This window comes from Polypterus senegalus, chromosome 13 (assembly GCF_016835505.1).
Source record: "Polypterus senegalus isolate Bchr_013 chromosome 13, ASM1683550v1, whole genome shotgun sequence".
In the NCBI taxonomy this organism is placed as follows: domain Eukaryota; kingdom Metazoa; phylum Chordata; class Cladistia; order Polypteriformes; family Polypteridae; genus Polypterus; species Polypterus senegalus.
In genome coordinates, this window is record NC_053166.1 from 129,231,392 (window position 1) to 129,251,621 (window position 20,230).

The following is a 20,230-nucleotide window of genomic DNA, read 5'->3' on the forward strand; positions in this document are numbered from 1 at the left end:
ACTGTTAAAAATGCACATTATAAAAACTATTTCAAATTACTTTAGCTAGTAGTGCTTTTGTTCAGTAAAGTTGGAGAGCTGTACCTTGACTTTGGATAGAACAGATGTAAAGAACCCCTTTCACTATTTCCTGAAACAGACATACTTCTTTTTTGAGACAATGACCAATAATCCCATCCCCACCAATCTCTTCCCTAAGCCTTGTAATACACAACTGTGGTCATTCCCCAAATAGCCCTTCCAGTGCTTACATTAACTCATCAATATGCAGTAGCATAACACAAGAATTTCTGAGGCTGAAGAAAGGTTGTGTTGTTTTAAATGAGTAATATGAAATAACACTGATGTTTCTTTTGTGATTGTTTGCTAGATGATGCAGAAAGGTGCTGGTGCTTATATTGTGCTCCCTACACAATTAGTGCTTTCGGTGATAAAGTTTCTAGAGGCACTGTGCATATTTCTTTCCAGGAATCTTTTTTTTCTTTAACACTCTAAGCGCATGAAGTCAGTTAATAAGTGGGTGTAAGCATGTGTGTGAATGTGAGCAGTGATGGACAGTATCTCTTCCATTGACACTTACTTTTAAGTGAACCTTTTACCATAGGTACATTTTTTATGCTTCAAAGGCAGAAGTAAATATCATTTTAAGTAAAATACCACAGAGACATTCTTGGTAACAGTATAGTTGAGTATATGCTATTTTTAATAGCATATTATATACAGTAGATATACATTACAGTGTTGTCAGTATCAAATCAAATTTCAAGAACATTTTACAAATGTTACAGAAGTTTCTTAATATTGCAAAAAAAAAATTGCATTTTTACCTTGGCTAAAAGGAAAGAAGTGTTGCAAAATATTAATCCAGTGAGCTGTAACATGAATTAAGTTGTGGGTATGTGAAAGAGGCTTCCTTTGATAACACTAGAATTACCAGAGCCTACGAAAAACTCGTAATTCCGTCCCACCTTAAACTGCTTCTTAAATCCCTTCACACCTCTCCGCCAGCGTCCTTTGTTCTCTAAATGTGCTGATAAAGAGAAGCTAGGAGCAGCCGGCTATTCCATCCCCACCAATTTAGAGCGTGCACGAACTTCTCTCAGCTCATGCCTTGATTGAGTATCTGGGAGTGAAGTGGAGTTTTAGAGTGAAATAATAGATCGTTGTTTGGAACACACGCATTTCATGTCTGTTCCGTTTCTACAGTAATCTGTGTCAACACATTGTTAAAACAGAAACTTTTTATATTCTAGTAGTAGATGACAAAATGTAGGCATAAACTATATAATGTATGAAGCCTGAAGTCCAAATAGCAAAGAAACATTTTCACAAGAATAACACAATTGCACTTTTATTCAAACATATAACTGCAGAAAGAAAAAGCCGCCTTAACATGCGACATTGACACCAGTTTACTATAACTGACTCCGTGGTTCAATAGATACAGCCCCGCTTGGAATCAAGGGTCACGGGTTCGATCCTCGCCCCTCCCTTTTGAGAAGTAAACTGTTCTTAGTCTTACTGTTTTAGAATAAAACATACATTTGATTTCAGTCTGTAACAGCCGGTGCAATTTATGATCTTTGTAAAGGTTAGCTTTTTTTTTTTATTCACTTTTCACTCTCTCAGTCGCGTTCAGAATCAATCCATACAACCCCATCTGACACGGCTGTTTTCACTAAAGGCGCTATAGCTCTGCAGTGTACCACGATGCATACTAACGCCCCCCCCCGGTTCTGACACACAAACGCTGGCGAAGCTGCCTTCTTCGTATCTCACCGTCACTTGCTTTTCTTTTTATTCAGTTTTATTGAGTGTTCCTGCCAGTCCCGCATGTTGCTGTATGCTTTTCTTTTGCACCCAGGACATGCAGAAGAAAGAATGGTAAAGACCAGTAACCGGCTATATGCAATCATCAGACACTCCCCATCTGCCCGTGTCGTTCAAACACAGGAACATATATTGGTGTAAAAGTATAACAAAAGTGCACTTTTATTCAAGTGCACTTTTTCCATCGCCTTTTCCTGTAAGAAGCAGTGTACACACTTCTCTCTATGCTGTGGTTTCTATTACACACCTGAAAGAAAGACAATATATGTGAAAATATAATGCACTAATGCAATATTATTTGAAAGCGAACAGCGTCAGATCGGTGTGAATTTATGCAGGAACTGGAAATTCTCTGATGCGGGACCTTCCCCCAGGGAAGAAAGTACAGTGTCAGGTGCTCATTCAGTGTAATAGAAACCATAGCACAGAGAGGTGTGTACGGCAACAAGTACGTGTCGTAAATGTAGGAAGGACGGTCCTTGGGTGTGTGGGAACTGTTAATATTTGAATGTGATGATTTTATATAGCACGGAATGAAAATCTTCACTTCTTAGCATTGCACCATGCAAGATGTCGTATCAATCGCCTACTGTATCTTGCTTTCTTTTTCTTGGTTATACAGGTAGTTTTGAATAAAAGTGCACTTGTTTTGTTTGCGAAATGAAGTGTCTGCGTGCACTTTTCGTGGCATTACGTGTATTTTTGAGCATGCCCGTTTGAGCAGTATAAAAGTATTGAAAAGTATAACAAAACAACGGGCAGATGGAGTGTCTGATGATTGCATATAGCGCCGAACTTACTGCTCTTTACTATTCTCTCCTCTGCGTGCCCTGGAGTACAAAAGAAACAGAATACAGGCGCTATAGCTCTGTGCTGTACCACGATGCATACTAACGCCCCCACCGGTTCTGACACACAGGCGCTGGCGAAGCTGTCTTCTTCGTATCTCACCGTCACTTGATTTTCTTTTTATTCAGTTTTATTGAGTGTTCCTGCCAGTCCCGCATGTTGCTGTATGCTGGATATGTTCATATGTATTGTCTCTTTCTTTCAGGTGTGTAATAGAAACCACAGCATAGAGAAGTGTGTACACTGCTTCTTACAGGAAAAGGCGATGGAAAAAGGGCACTTGAATAAAAGTGCACTTTTGTTATACTTTTACACCAATATATGTTCCTGTGTTTGAGCGACACGGGCAGATGGGGAGTGTCTGATGATTGCATATAGCGCGAAGTTGGTCTTTACCATTCTTTCTTCTGCATGTCCTGGGTGCAAAAGAAAAAGCATACAGCAACATGCGGGGACTGGCAGGAACACTCAATAAAACTGAATAAAAGAAAAGCAAGTGACGGTGAGATCGAAGAAGGCAGCTTCGCCAGCGTTTGTGTGTCAGAACCGGGGGGGGCGTTAGTATGCATCGTGGTACACTGCAGAGCTATAAGCGCGTCTTTAGTGAAAACAGCCGTGTCAGATGGGGTTGTATGGATTGATTCTGAACGCGACTGAGAGAGTGAAAAGTGAATAAAAAAAAAAGCTAACCTTTACAAAGATCATAAATTGCACCGGCTGTTACAGACTGAAATCAAATGTATGTTTTATTCTAAAACAGTAAGACTAAGAACAGTTTACTTCTCAAAAGGGAGGGCAGGATCGAACCCGTGACCCTTGATTCCCAAGCGGGGCTGTATCTATTGAACCACGGAGTCAGTTATAGTAAACTGGTGTCAATGTCGCATGTTAAAGGCTTTTCTTTCTGCAGTTATATGTTTGAATAAAAGTGCAATTGTGTTATTCTTGTGAAAATGTTTCTTTGCTATTTGGACTTCAGGCTTCATACATTATATAGTTTATGCCTACATTTTGTCATCTACTACTAGAATATAAAAAAGTTTCTGTTTTAACAATGTGTTGACACAGATTACTGTAGAAACGGAACAGACATGAAATGCGTGTGTTCCAAACAACGATCTATTATTTCACTCTAAAACTCCACTTCACTCCCAGATACTCAATCAAGGCATGAGCTGAGAGAAGTTCGTGCACGTTCTAAATTGGTGGGGGATGGAATAGCCGGCTGCTCGAGCTTCTCTTTATCAGCACATTTAGAGAGACAAAGGGCGCTGGCGGAGAGGTGTGAAGGGATTTAAGAAGCAGTTTAAGGTGGGACGGAATTACGAGTTTTTCGTAGGCTCTGGTAATTCTAGTGTTAGCCATGACAGCCTGCCTGTATGTGCATGTTAGGTTAACTGAGGATTCAAAATCATCATGGCCTGTGTACGTGTCAGTGGTCCTGTGATGGACTGGTTCCTAGCCTTGAATTTGTTTCTCCTTTTGGGTTTGAGTTCCCACAGTCCTGTTATTGAGTAAATTATATTATGACATTTTACACTGTCATCAACAGTCAGAACACAACTTTTATCATTGAACAGAAAACACCTTTGAGATAGCTATTACTATTATTTTTGTACTGCCTGAAAGTCAAGATACCAGTTAGGTTTTATTTCTCTTGGGTTACTGTGTTATGCATTTTGAGATGGCATTTCAATAAAATAAATCATTTAAAACAAAGGCAATTATTGGTTTAAATTCCATTGTGTTCACCATGGCAATAGATGAGAATATATTGTTCGATGCTGCTTTATTAGGTTATACATTTTCTTAGGCGCATTTAAAGTTTTTTTTTTTTAAACTAAGTCCCTAGAACACACTCCTTGACAGTTTTGCTTTAATGCAGAAAAGTACATTCTGTTGCACAAAATATATATTTTTTCATATTTGGCATTCAGTGAACAGTGACTTATCAAAGGAACTAACACAAAAAATATGACTATCGGAATAATCATTTATTGTAGCTTTGATCTGAAGAACTTTAGTTTTCTCAAGTAAGGTGAAAACAATGAAATCAGAAAACTTAATCTACATTGGAATTCCACAATATCTATCAGTGGTTTTGCTAGCAGTGTAGTTTTAACTGCTTTAAACCACTTTAATTATTTCTGCAAAATAGAATAAAATGGGAAATATGTTGTAAATGGTACTTCACCTACAGGGGAGCATAAATTAACTTCCATTTTAAAGGAAAGAATTTATTACTTGGAGATACAGTATAAGAAATCTTATTTGTACAATAGACATTGTGACCAGAAATGTCTTAAACCACTGCACTTTATTCAGTACTGAAAGTTCTGTGCAGAACCTAGTTGGTGTAAGAATATGTAAAGTATAACTTGTGCCAGGAATCTCAAAAAACAGTGATAAAAAGACCATTTAAAAACATGTCAAGCTCTCATTTTTCATATCTTAAATATCTAATAAAAAGACAAATAAATGAAACAACCAAAAACAAAATCAACACCTCTTCTTCTTTCATTTCTTTTGACATGAGCATGCAAATCTACAAGCTTTTTAACTGTAAACAAATACAATGCCTAATTATAGTTGATTCAATATTTACATTTTGTAACATTCTACCACAAGTACATAACATAATCTAGCTAGAGTATTTTCAATTATTGTGCAGAAAGTTGCACTATAATTTCTGCATCATGGACTAATAACACTTAATTATTTCCATTATTATAACCATAATTATTAAAATAGTTTTTGAAATTTTTAGCTTCAGTCACATGTAACAGGCACTCAAACATTTACATGACAAAAAAAGTCACAGCAGGTTGCTGCTGCAGCAGAGAAACATGGGAACACAGCTGGTACTATAAGAGCCAGTTCATACTATTTTCTATCTAGGCACCTGCTCTTAAATTATCAAAACTCAAAAACTGGTTCTTTTACAGTATGTGAGACTTAATACAGATTAGAAACAGAAATTATACTAAACTAGCCAACCCGCGGCGTACCATATGCCGCATAATCAGGCCGCTTTTTTAATGATTTTTAAGCACAGGGAGAAAATTAACATTTGAAAAATCTGTAATGTAATAAATCAGCAAGAAAAGCAACATTGTAACAATGAACGGAACGAACCAACACACAATCGTCCGTGACTGAAAACTGGCGGACCGGCCTTGCGCCTTCTTCTGCCAGACGGAGGGATGGGGTTGCATGGCGCGGAGTATGGAACGGGAGGAGAGGAGAAGGACGTCCATTCAGCTCCGTCCGTCATGCTAATTTGCTGATTTCTCGTTCAGTATGCAGTGCCTGTTCATGTGCCCACCTCCATCTCATCACTTGAGTCGTCGTATTTACACAGTCCAGATGTACCTGTGACTGACGTAGACGTTTCATTTCTCTGTGTGGTTTTGGCTGCTTTTCTATATATAATCCACCAAGACACCCGACCACAGTAGTAGCGAGGTGGGAGGGGGGTGTGAAGAAAGGGTTGGGACGCAACCAGTGGAAGCGCACGAATTGCACTTAGTGGGAATTCCACGGTTTGCAGCCCGAATGGGGTTCAAAGGCTTACCCACGCCTCTCTGCGCCACGTAGACACATGCTCAATGTCATGCATAATTATTTATTGAATGCTAAACACTTCTGGAAAGACACGGTTGTCTAAAACAGGTTGGTGTGAGGATACAGCAGTAAGCGAATGAAAAGATGGAACTCTGGAGAGAGCAAAATACAACACAATAGTGAACCCGCGGCATAACAAACACCGCATAATTATTTATTGATGGTTTAACACTTCTGGAAAGACACAGTTATCTAAAAAGGGAGGGTTTGAGGATACAACAGAAAGTGAATGAAATGATGGAACTCTAGACTTTTCATTGCTCTGTGCGGTTTTGGCTGCCTTTCTATATATAATCCAACCAAGACACCCGACCACGGTAGTAGCGAGGTGGTTGTGAACAAAGTGCAAGAGCATCTAAGAAGACGCATGTTTGTCGCGGATGCGAATTGCTGTATGTAGCGTGTAAAACAGTTTGCTATGGTGCACACGGTCGTGCGTTGTAACCGAAAACTTGGTTTTTAAAGACTGCTTACTTCATTGTGTTTTAACCTCAGTTGTAAAGGAATGTTTTAAGGACCCCATGGGATACCCCTCGGTTTTGGCTGCTTTTCTATATATAATCCACCAAGATACCTGACCATGGTAGTAGCGAGGTGGGAGGGGGGTGTGTACAAAGGGTAGGGACGTAATGAGTGGGAGCGTATGAGTCACACTTAGTGGGAATTCCACGGCTTGCAGCCCGAATGGGGTTCAACGGCTTACCCACGCCTCTCTGCGCTGGGTAGACACACGGTCAATCTCATGCATAATTATTTATTGAATGCTAAACACTTCTGGAAAGACACGGATGTCTAAAACGGGTTGGTGTGAGAATACAACAGTAAGTGAATGAAAAGATGGAACTCTGGAGAGAGCAAAATACAACACAATAGTGAACCCGCGGCATAACAAATGCCGCATGGCTCAGACGTGCATGTGGACTCTTACCACAGACGAAAGGGACTAACTGGGTGGTCGGTGAGTTTTTGCGTCGGGCAAATGGGCAGGCAGTGTGAATGCCTAGAGAGCGAGGGTAGACGCCGGCCGGTGAAAAAGGAGTGTTGGTGGGCAGGAAAACGTCTTCCGTGTTCCTGCAGGAGCATCTAAGAAGACGCATGTTTGTCGCGGATGCGAATAGCTGTATGTAGCGTGTAAAACAGTTTGCTATGGTATGGTCGTGCGTCGTAACCGAAAACTCAGTTTTTAAAGACTGCTTACTTCATTGTGCTTTAACCTCAGTTGTAAAGGATTGTTTTAAGGATCCCACGGGATACACCTCACAAACCGTTTCAAACGCTGCATATGGCGATTCACCTCCGCGAGAAACATGCCTCTATGAACAGTCAACGTAGCTCGGAGGTGCATGACATGCACATGACATTAACCTGACCTGCACTGCATGTGGCCTCTACGACAGACGAATATAAATGACACCATTTTTTCTGTGTCGTCGCGTCCGAGTTGGTGGGCGTGGCCCTGCGTGTTGTCATCGTATCCAATGGTCTTGGATTTGGTGGGCGTGACTCCTTCCTGCGTGCACCATAGTTGTCTCACTTGTCGGCGGTTTAATGAATCCATGCCCCTTCGGGCGTGCTTTCCATGGTTGTCTTGCCTTAGAAGAATACTGGTATATATACATAATTCACTATGTTTACTCAGATTAGCCATTTGTCACCCCAAGTCTTCTTTCCCAACTTGTCATGTGGTCCTAGACATCTTTCGGTGAGACCTATTTTTTCATATCATCTGACATCACCTGCTCATTCTTTCCACATGCATCTTGGTGCACCTCTCTGCCCAATAATTCTATGCCTTTTGCTCCACATTCCAAAACCACCTTAGTCAGTTTCTCCTCAGCACAACACATATCACCTCCACACCAAGTCCTTCCATTAACTTTGCATTCCTCTTCCTTTCATTCCATAACACTACACACACTCACCAGATTATTCTCAGAATGTGCTTTTATTCAGATTGAGCAATTTATTTCTGAAATACTGTATCAACTGTATCATAATACTTTCATTGTGGTATATATAAGGTAAGTGATAACTGCACAATATAAAGCACAAGGTGAGTAACTTAATCCCTCACATTTACTCTAGCTCCACATTTTACTCATAATTTTTTATTCAAGAGTATATAAATTATTATCAGGTAAATGATTTAAAAATGGTATCAGTTATGCAGATAGAGACAAATATTAACAAAAGACTCTGGATGTGGAAGGACACATTTATTTTACTTTATCTCAAATTGCAAAACATATTTAATAAAAATAAGTCATACCTGGAGATTCAGTCTTTGTGTTTTGGTAAACTTCATATGTAAAGGCATATCTGAGTGCAATTGCAGCAAAAAACATTTCAATGCAGATAATAAAGTTTTGCCATCCTGCTGCCACTGTTCCTGCTCCCACGTGATGGTCATCTATTAATAATGCCTCAGGGATGACTCCACACATTTCAAGTAGTGCAAGCAACATACCTGATGATACAACAAATAATTTACAGATGTGTATCCTCTATTGTTTATATTTTAAAATTTGCTTTCTATTCTACATGATCAACTTACCTTATTTAGCAAATCACAACATATGCTTGCTACGCATTAAAGCTTATAATATGATGCAAATCCATTACATCATCAGTTCAGTTTTATAGTTGATTTGTTCATAAGGTCAATGATACAATGATATATGTATTACCTAGCAAAATGACCATTTACAGCTGCAGAGATTGACTATCAATTGCTTTAATGTAAGAAATGCCCAAAGAGCCAATTTAACAAAATAAGTCACAAGGGAATTAAGATATTTTTTGATTAAAGCCTTTTCAACTCTGTAATTTAGACATTAATCCCATTTGCATTTACTTTTTTTTTTTTATCTCCAAGCTTAGTCCACAATATGGTTTAGGGAAAAAATATCACAATCTTTCAATGCAAATATAGCAGGATTAAATTTTGTTTCATTAGCAAAACTGACCTAAAAAATCTACAATAAGATAAAATATATTCTAAAAATGACTTACAAAGGCTGTATTTTAGGCAATGTAAAAAAATCTTCTTACCTTGCCAGAAGGACAAAAATATAACTGATTTAATTGTCAAAAATTTCAAAATAGGTTCAAAAGGACGAAGAAGATCACTGGTTGCAAAGTAAAACAAAAAAAGAGCATACAGCGCCAGGCTAACCGAGAAGTTATAGATGATGCTAATGTAAAGGTAACCACTTTTTACACTGTTGAGAAAAACAAAATGTAGAAAACTATTAAAACAAGGATGTATTGTTATATACCAATATACCATAAAATACATTTATTATTATGTACACACTAAATAATGACCTAAAAGCATGAATACAAAAATGAAGCAAGAGTGAGTGTTTTTAAAGGAAGGAGATAATTACTAGACCAATAATAATAAGCCTAAAACCTGTAGTAAGACAAACATGATGCAACTTGCTTGAAGAAGATAGGTCAAGGTTTTAGGAAGTTATTATTGTACATAGGTTTCTGCGTTCAGGAAGTATATCTTGGAAACTACCATCTTTGCTAGAACATATTCATCCAAAAGCTCTACGTGAAACCTTAAACTGTGTAATTTTTTGATGAAAATTGTAATTATAAGATGTGAAAATCAGTTTCAGCTTTCCACAGACACACATACATACACCATTCTAAAATCTAATTTTCTTGACATTTTGATCACTGTATAATCTGAATCTGACCTTAACTCTAAGTTAACCCAATCACCAAACTTCCATTCACATGCAAGTAAAAGAACTTTCATTTTATTTCGAAGGAGCTACCTCTAAGTAGTAAGAGCAAAGCACATTCCTAATAGATAATGCAAATCATTTACAACAGAAAATAAACTTAATGTATTCTTACTTAAAGTCTCCATCGTGGTATTTGCCAAATGCTTGCAATATGATGGTTAACACAGCCATTATGGGCTTTACAACACAAAACTGTAGAGTAGCCTGACAGTAAACAAAAAAAAAAATTAGTTTAAAGTTTAAATGTTAGCATTTTGCATTAATCCATGAGCAATGTCAAAGTGCTGTATATACAAATGAACAACACATTTCAGAATTATTTTCTGCTGTTTTGCTACTTATTACTGTATCAAAAATATGCACATTTTTACCATCTATGCCATGATAAAAGAAATATACATATAAAAAGTAATACCTTTATTGCTTTAAAGATAAACTATTATTTAAAAAAGAATGCCAAAAAACATTTTGACTTTTACAAAATATGAATGAATGTTCTTACTATTTTATGTTGAAAAATCGTAATAATGAAAGTCAACTATACTTGCTGAATACGAATACTGAGCAATGTACATGTAATTCAGTTGATATCTGAATTACCAGTTTAATTAAAAGATACATTTCATAATGTATACCACAGCAGAGCAAAATTAAATTGGATTTTATGAACAGTAAACTATATTTAATAAACACAATCAACAACAGCACATTGTTAGTATATATTTACAGTATATGCACTGCTCAAAAAAAATAAGGGAACATTTAATCATCACAGTATAACATTAAATCAGTTAAGCTTCAGGGATATCAATCTGTCCAGTTAAGAAGCATAAGCAATTGTGAAACAACTTCACCTACTTTGGTGCAAAATAAAGTGACAACAGGTGCACTAGAGAGGCAACAGCAAGACAACCACCAAAAAGGGAATGGTTTTTGCAGTTGGTGGCCACAGATAATTGCTCTCTCCTTATCCTTCTTGACTGATTTGTCTCTAGTTTTGTATTTTGCTAGTGTCCCTGTCACTACTGGTAACCTGATGAAGTACCTGTAGCCGATTCAGGTTCATAGATAGTCCAACTCCTCCGGGAGGGAACATCCATACATACCGTTGCAAGAAGGTTTGCTGTATCTCCCAGCACAATCTCAAGAGCATGGAGGAGATACCAGGAGAAAGGCTGTTACACAACAAAAGCTGTATAGGGCCATAGAAGGGCATCAACCCAGCAGCTGGACCGGTATCTGCTTATTTGTGTGAGGAGGAACAGGAAGAGCACCATCAGAGCCCTACAAAATGACCTCCAGCTGACTACTGGTGTCCCTACAAAATGACCTCCAGCTGGCAACCGACAGGCATGTTTCTGACAAAACTATCAGAAACAAACTCCATGAGGGTGGTATGAGGGTCCAATATTCTCTAGTGGGACCTATGCTTACAGTGTATCGCCATGCAGCTTGACTGGCAATCGCCTGAGAATACCGCAATTCGCGGCTCCACTACTGGCATGCCATTCTCTTCACAGATGAGAGCAGGTTTACACTGAGCATATGTGACAGACGTGAAAGAGTCTGGAGACGCTGCAGTGAATGTTATAAAGCCTGCAACATTATCCACAATGATCAGTTTGGCTGTGGGTCAGTGATGGTCTTTGGAACTACAGTGGTGTGAAAAACTATTTGCCCCCTTCCTGATTTCTTGTTCTTTTGCATGTTTGTCACACAAAATGTTTCTGATCATCAAACACTTTTAACCATTAGTCAAATATAACACCTGTAAACACAAAATGCAGTTTTTAAATGATGGTTTTTATTATTTAGGGAGAAAAAATCCAAACCTACATGGCCCTGTGTGAAAAAGTAATTGCCCCCTGAACCTAATAACTGGTTGGGCCACCCTTAGCAGCAATAACTATAATCAAGCGTTTGCGATAACTTGCAATGAGTCTTTTACAGCACTCTGGAGGAATTTTGGCCCACTCATCTTTGCAGAATTGCTGTAATTCAGCTTTATTTGAGGGTTTTCTAGCATGAACCGCCTTTTTAAGGTCATGCCATAGCATCTCAATTGGATTCAGGTCAGGACTTTGACTAGGCCACTCCAAAGTCTTCATTTTGTTTTTCTTCAGCCATTCAGAGGTGGATTTGCTGGTGTGTTTTGGGTCATTGTCCTGTTGCAGCACCCAAGATCGCTTCAGCTTGAGTTGACGAACAGATGGCCGGACATTCTCCTTCAGGATTTTTGTAGACAGTAGAATTCATGGTTCCATCTATCACTGCAAGCCTTCCAGGTCCTGAAGCAGCAAAACAACCCCAGACCATCACATTACCACCACCATATTTTCCTGTTGGTATGATGTTCTTTTTCTGAAATGCTGTGTTCCTTTTACGCCAGATGTAACGGGACATTTGCCTTCCAAAAAGTTCAACTTTTGTCTCATCAGTCCACAAGGTATTTTCCCAAAAGTCTTGGCAATCATTGAGATGTTTCTTAGCAAAATTGAAACAAGCCATAATGCTCTTTTTGCTTAACAGTGGTTTGCGTCTTGGAAATCTGTCATGCAGGCCGTTTTTGCCCAGTCTCTTTCTTATGGTGGAGTGGTGAACACTGACCTTAATTGAGGCAAGTGAGGCCTGCAGTTCTTTAGACGTTGTCCTGGGGTCTTTTGTGACCTCTCGGATGAGTCGTCTCTGCACTCTTGGGGTAATTTTGGTCGGCCGGCCACTCCTGGGAAGGTTCACCACTGTTCCATGTTTTTGCCATTTGTGGATAATGGCTCTCACTGTGGTTCGCTGGAGTCCCAAAGCTTTAGAAATGGTTTTATAACCTTTACCAGACTGATAGATCTCAATTACTTCTGTTCTCATTTGTTCCTGAATTTCTTTGGATCTTGGCATGATGTCTAGCTTTTGAGGTGCTTTTGGTCTACTTGTCTGTGTCAGGCAGCTCCTATTTAAGTGATTTCTTGATTGAAACAGGTGTGGCAGTAATCAGGCCTGGGGGTGGCTACGGAAATTGAACTCAGGTGTGATACACCACAGTTAGGTTATTTTTTAACATGGGGGCAATTACTTTTTCACACAGGACCATGTAGGTTTGGATATTTTTTCTTCCTAAATAATAAAAACCATCATTTAAAAACTGCATTTTGTGTTTACTTGTGTTATATTTGACTAATGGTTAAATGTGTTTGATGATCAGAAACATTTTGTGTGACAAACATGCAAAAGAACAAGAAATCAGGAAGGGGGCAAATAGTTTTTCACACCACTGTATATCCTTGAACAGTCTCACACACAACTACGTGCTAGGCAATGGTACCCTGACTGCTGTTGGGTATCAGGATGAAATCCTCAGAGCAATTGTCAGAACTTATGCTAGTGCAGTGGGCCCAGGGTTCTATCTGGTGCAGGACAATGCCTGGCCTCATGTGGCCAGAGTGTGTAAGCAGTTCCTGGATGACGAAGGCATTGATGCCACTGACTGGCCCACACCTTCCCCCAGTTTCATCAGATTGGCTGGCCCAGCAATGACTCAGCTGTGGAATGGCAAGTACGGGCGAGGCAGCCTCATGGCCAAGGGATTCAGGACTCTGAAGAAATCGGGAATCCTATTAAATGAAATAATCTAATCTTGCATTTTGCGCTGTACTTGTACTATTACATTGTACTATTGTATTGTATTGAAGATTACTTGTTCTTTTCTGTGTATTGTGTTTACCCCATTTTTTTGACACCCTCTGCACTCCCAATGTACCTTGTTAGGAATCTTTCTCTGAATTGCCCTTCCCACGATTTCTTTCATTTTTTTTCCCTACTAGGTTTTTTTTTTGGGAGTTTTTTCTTGCCTTATTACTTAGACAATCATGGCTGGAGGAACTGTCAAAATCAGTTAAAGCCCATTGCGGCACTCCTTGTGTAATTTTGGATTATACAAAAATAAATTGTATTGTGAATTAACATTAGAATCCCTGAAGCCTATGAAAAAAGTTGTAATTCCAGTGCACCTTAAATTCCTTTGCAGCTCCTCATCAACATCTTTGTTCTGCAAATGTGTCAATCAGCACAAGCAACCTGCTTTTCTGTCCTCCACCGACACAACTAAAGTTCTTCCAGGTCAAGTGTGTTTATTTGGGTATTAGGTGCCTGGAATTTTATACGGTATAGCCCAAATATCAATCTACAGAAAACCGACATGTCCGTTTGGCCGGTATAGAGGTAAGGACTGCTGCCTTGTAATCAATGGTTCTCTCCATTTTGACTAGTGAGCTGCTATTATTATTACTAATATATAATAAAAACATACATTTGATTTGAGTCTGTAACACCTGGTCAATTGATATTTGCGCTTGGCTTTTTACTCATTGACAGCAACATGTAAATTGAATGATTTCTTTTTATTCGGTTATATTCTTCAATAAAAGCACACTTGTTACACCTTTTGTGAAAGCGTTCACTTGGTATTTGGACTTCAGTCTTCACACATTATGCACTTCATGTCAGGATTTTGTCAATTATTACTATAACATGAAAAGTGTTTCTATTTTAGTTAAGTGTTCAACATTTGCTGCCTCTCATTTTCCGTCATCCTACATTTAACCCAGATCATTGTAGACACGGAACACACATGAAATGTATATATTCCAAATAGCAATATATTATTTACCCTGTCCCAGTACATACTCCCCAACTTGACCTGATACAATTCTAAGCACCTCACCCAGATAAACACACTTGAGCTGGGAGAACTTCAGCTGCATTTTTGGGAGATGGGATAGCAGGCTGCTTGCTGCTTAGGCTGATTGACACATTTGCAAAACAGACACACTGATGAAGAGGTGTGAAGGAATTTAAGGTGGTCCAGCATTATGACTTTTTTTGTAGGCTCCAGGGATTCTAGTGTTAAGTGTTACCTTAATTGTCTGAGCAGTATGAAATTAAGAATGTTTTATATATTACTCCTCCTGTACTACAATGATCATGGTTTTATTATAGCAAAATATAACATGCTCTGTTTGTAACTTGAAAAGAAAAGCAATGAAGGGGTGAAAAAAAAATAATTCAAAGGCACAAACCTGTTTACAAAAACGTAGAAATCCAATTGAGTAAGTCATTCCCCCCAGACAGCAGGTTCCATATAAACAGCTAGAGCTGGGAAACAGGACAAACAAAAGCACATTATCATCAAAGGTGATGTCTAGACTTGGTTACATGCCTTCATAAAATGTCAGCAAAGACACTCTTTTAAACCACCAACTTGCAAAACAACAAAATGCTTAAACAAAAGCATACACAAGTCTTGGTATACCTTCATACAATGATACATTCTACAATTGTGAGTAACATTAAAATTGACAGAAAAATTCAATAAGAAATCTTCTTTTTGATACTGAAAGAAAATATGAACCCTAGCATACTTCTCTTTGCCTCCTTGACACAAATATGATAGCAAAATATATACTTTTGATATTAGGAAATATTTTCATTTTAGTCTTCTCGTTCAAAATTTTTGACCGCTTCAAAATTATAGTAGTTTTGGCAGAAAACAAAACTTGACAAAATTCCTGCATTGCTACTAGGTCCAAGGATGATATGTTGTTAAAGTTGAATTGCTAAGATTTTTTTTAACATTAGTCTGAAAAAAGGTGGCTAGCAGTAATTGCTATAATTTTCACACTATACATGAAGAAGAAATGTATAGAGTAGCTAATATTGTTTCATTCACAGCAAAGTAGTCTTTTTCTATTTTAAGAGTAAAACAACTAAAATCCAAAAAAACTACTGTATATAGAAAACTCTTCAAGGAGTGACTTACTTGATAGGTTTACCTCTGATTTCAGACATAATAGCACTTTCTCCTCCAAGGTACTCAAAGGACAAACTAAGGAAGTTATAAATAACAAATGCTATGGAGAAAAACAAACAAATAAAAGGTCAGCAAATAGATAGATTTCCCAAGGGGAAATTCACATAATCCAGCAGCAGTATACGGATACAAAAAAAAAAAATAAATTAAAGAGTAATAAAAATGCATGTAAAAACAGACCATAACTTTAAATAATTTTAGCATTTACTCCCCAGGTGGAATTGAAGAGTCGCATAGTGTGGTGGAGGAACGATCTCCTCAGTCTGTCAGTGGAGCAAGACAGTGACAAAAGTCTATCACTGAAGCTATTCCTCTGCCTGGAGATGACACTGTTAAGTGGATGCAGTGGATTCTTCATGATTGACAGGAGTTTGCTTAGTGCCTGCCGCTCTGCTACAGATGTTAAACTGTCCAGCTTTATTTCTACAATAGAGCCTGCCTTCTTTACAAGTTTGTACAGGCGTGAGACCTCCTTCTTTATGCTGCCTCCCCAGCACACCACCGCATAGAAGAGGGCACTCGCCACAACCGTCTGGTAGAACATCTGCAGCATCTTATTGCAGATGTAGAAGGATGCCAACCTTCTAAGAAAGTATAGTCAGCTCTGACCTTTCTTACACAGAGCATCAGTATTGGCAGTCCAGTCCAATTTGTCATCCAGCTGCACTCCCAGGTATTTATTGGTCTGTACCCTCTGCACAGTCTCCTCTGATGATCACGGGGTCCATGAGGGGCCAGGGCCTCCTAAAATCCACCACCAGTTCCTTGGTCTTGCTGGTGTTCAGGTGTAAGTGGTTTGAGTCACCATTTAACAAAGTCTTTGATTAGCTTCCTGTACTCCTCCTCCTGCCCACTCCGGATGCAGCCCACAACAGCAGTGTCATCAGCGACCTTTTGCACGTGGCAGGACTTCAAATCGTATTGGAAGTCTGATGTATATAGGCTGAACAGGACCGGAGAAAGTGCAGTCCCCTGCGGTGGTCCTGTGTTGCTGACCACAATGTCAGACCTGCAGTTCCCAAGACGCACATACTGAGGTCTGTCTGTAAGATAGTCCATGATCCATGCCACCAGGTGTGAGTCTACTCCCATCTCAGTCAGCTTGTCCCTAAGGAGCAGAGGTTGGATGGTGTTGAAGGCGCTAGAGAAGTCCAAAAACATAATTCTTACAGCACCACTGCCTCTGTCCAGGTGGGAGAGGGATCGGTGTAGCATATAGATGATGGCATCCTCCGCTCCCACCTTCTCCTGGTATGCGAACTGCAGAGGGTCGAGGGCAATGGCGGACCTGTGGCCTCAGGTGGTGAAGCAGCAGCTGCTCCATGGTCCATCACATGTGACGTCAGAGCAACAGGCCGGAAGTCATTCAGCTCACTAGGATGTGATGCCTTTGGGACTGGGGTGATACAAGATGTTTTCCAAAGCCTCGGGACTCTGCCCTGTTCCAGGCTCAGGTTGAAGATGCGCTGTAGAGGACTCCCCAGTTCCAGCACACAGGCCTTCAGCAGTCGTGGAGATACACTATCTGGACCTACTGCTTTGCTAGCACAAAGTCTCCTCAGCGCTCTGCTCACCGCTCACCTGTGCTGCTGTAATTGTGGGTGGGGATGTCTCACCTATGCTGGTATCAGCAGAATGATGGTTGGAGGATGAAGTACTCCGAGGTGAAAGTGAGTTAGGGTGGTCAAACCTGTTAAAGAAGTTGTTCATTTGGTTTGCTCTCTCCACGTCTCTCGCGATGGTGGCAACCCGCTTCGAGCTGCAGCCAGTGATGATCTTCATCCCATCCCACACTTCCTTCATGCTGTTATTCTGCAATTTCTGTTCCAGCTTTCTCCAATACTGCTCCTTCGCCGCCCTGAGCTAGACTCGGAGTTCCTTCTGCACACGCTTGAGCTCATACTGATCACCGCCTTTAAAAGCCCTTTTCTTTTGGTTCAAAAGGCCCTTGATGTCACTTGTAATCCATGACTTGTTGTTAGCATAGCAGTGTACTGTTCTTACTGGAACCACAATGTCCATACAGAAATTGATGTAATCAGTTGTGTAGTCAACAGCCTCTTCAATGTTCTCACTATGTGACTCCAGCAGTATATCCCAGTCTGTAGTTTCAAAGCAGTCTCTCAGAGCCTGCTCTGCCTCAGGAGACCACTTCCTGAATGATTGTGTGGTTGTAGGTAGCGCCTTCACTCTTGGTTTGTAGTGAGGCTGAAGCAGAACCAGGTTATGTTCTGCTTTCCCAAGCGCAGGCAGCGGGGTGAAGCTGTATGCATATTTAACGTTTGCATACAGTAGGTCAATAGTTCTATTTCCCCGGGTGTTACAGTCCACATACTGGGAGAAGGCAGGTAATGTTTTATCCAGCATTGCATGGTTAAAGTCTCCAGCGATAAACTTATAATAAAATAATCTAATAACATTAAATACAAGACATTAAAAAAATTGCTTTGGCCACATTTTCAACAGCACCAACCACCATTCATCTTCATTCTTTACTTTAAGAAATTTTTTTGTTTGTGTTCTTTTACAATTACACATATATAAACACTCCTTATGTTAAATTATAAAGCCAAAGGTGGGTTAACATTGATTTTACATAATGTTACAAACACTGGCCAAACCTCTTCTTGCTAGCAGTTCATCTTTTAAGTCTGTATCACAAATGTTGAAGGATTACTACTGGATGACAACTAAGGAAGTTATATATTCACAAAAAGAGGAAGTGCAGCAAATGTTTTAATAGAGCAATTTTCTGACAAAGTAAAATAAATAAATAACCATATTGACCACTTATGCATGAGCTGTCCTGCTGGTGGGACACAGTCAAATTTTAAAAGTTGTTTTTGTATCTTGCAGTAAACCCTTAAGTCAATTAAAAGAAAAGGTGGTTTTTACATACCAAATGGTGTCTTCTTTCAAATAAATCTTAAGTTTCCATGTTGTCTACTGTCTTTCATTATCAAAATATGTGATTTGCACACTAACACTCCAAAGCGAGCAGTGAGCTACAACTGAGTGAATCCGTTTTGTGCTAATTCCAGCCACATGCAGTAAAAGGCGAAAAAAAACAACACTCACGCTAATGGGCCTAGCAGGAAGTATTAAGTGCAATTTATTTTCAGTGTCCCAGGGCTCTTTGCTTTAGAACATCCAAAATATACTTGGGACAATCGTTGCTCAGTTGGCTGCCATGTTAGACCAACTGCTGTGGTTTCTACTTCACTGGCCCAAACTCGCATCTTTCTTCCCTGGCCTAAGCACTTTATCCTATTGCTTTCCTTTCCCCTTTTCCAGTCTATAAACATATATTGTTATATTCTGATGACTCTCCTTGAATGGTTCGGTTCTAAGAGAACAGAAGAAGTGAAGAAGCAGAGAGGGATCGTTCACCAAGCACATGCAATGTTTGGAAAATAATTCTTTAGCAGTATCAAAATATTAACTGTCTTAAAATGCCAAGATATCTCATAGGATGATTTTGAAACCTCATTCTGAATGCTCAAACTGTCAAACAATGACATCTAATTATATTAGGATTCTGAACATGCAAAACATTGCTTTGGATTAAGTTTGGGTTCAGTAAAAACATGCAGCTAAATGCTGTCCTCGAATAAAATAACTGGATTTAGCTGCATGAATCCACAGATCAAGCTCTAAGAATAAAGCTGTTAGACTCAAATAATCAAAAAGTGTTTAGAAACTATACAATAATTGTGGTGAAACAGTTTATCAATGGTGTCAAGACAAAGGAGATATTTTGTCATTTATATATTGAATTTCAGAATGATCACAAAATGCAATATATAAAAAATAGGAAACATACCTTCATAGCAATCCCGTATAGAATCAAAGTAAACATAATATTGGTCATTGCTGATAAACAATAAGCTCAGCCATGAATCAAAGGCATACACTGGAACAATAAAAAGAATTCTAATGATGTAACGCTGTTCATTTGGAGTTGTATAAAAACGAAGATGCATATAAATCTGTTTGAAGAAAAAGAAGAAAAAAAAAGATACCTTGTGTTTTATAAACTTTAAGATATACACTAAAAACTAGAAAGTATATACTTTAAAATTAGATAATTATATAAAAGAAATTAATGTTTAGTGCCAATAAAAGCCAAACTAGGCTTTTAAACCCAAAGCTCACTATACCATTATTTGCAGTCAACGGTCACTATTTAGCAGACATTCACATTGAATAAAGTCTGAATACCAGAAAAGGCTTAATTTTTTGTTTTTTCAAAAAAGGCACAATTAATTAACATTTAAGCTACAATACAAATTTCCCTTCTATGGTA

At 38.9% G+C, this 20,230-nt stretch overlaps 1 protein-coding gene across 1 annotated transcript in view; it reads right to left on the bottom strand.

Moving 5' to 3' along the window:
* Positions 1 to 20,230, bottom strand: part of tmem184a (transmembrane protein 184a) — a 76,060-nt gene that overhangs the window by 5,698 nt on the left and 50,132 nt on the right. Inside the window, exons 3-8 of the mRNA XM_039775099.1 lie at positions 19,748 to 19,913; positions 15,874 to 15,964; positions 15,134 to 15,209; positions 10,177 to 10,268; positions 9,355 to 9,524; positions 8,573 to 8,770 (exon numbers count right to left, since the gene is read on the bottom strand). Of these exons, the coding sequence (XP_039631033.1) occupies positions 8,573 to 8,770; positions 9,355 to 9,524; positions 10,177 to 10,268; positions 15,134 to 15,209; positions 15,874 to 15,964; positions 19,748 to 19,913 (793 nt within the window). The remainder of the gene's footprint in view (positions 1 to 8,572; positions 8,771 to 9,354; positions 9,525 to 10,176; positions 10,269 to 15,133; positions 15,210 to 15,873; positions 15,965 to 19,747; positions 19,914 to 20,230) is intronic.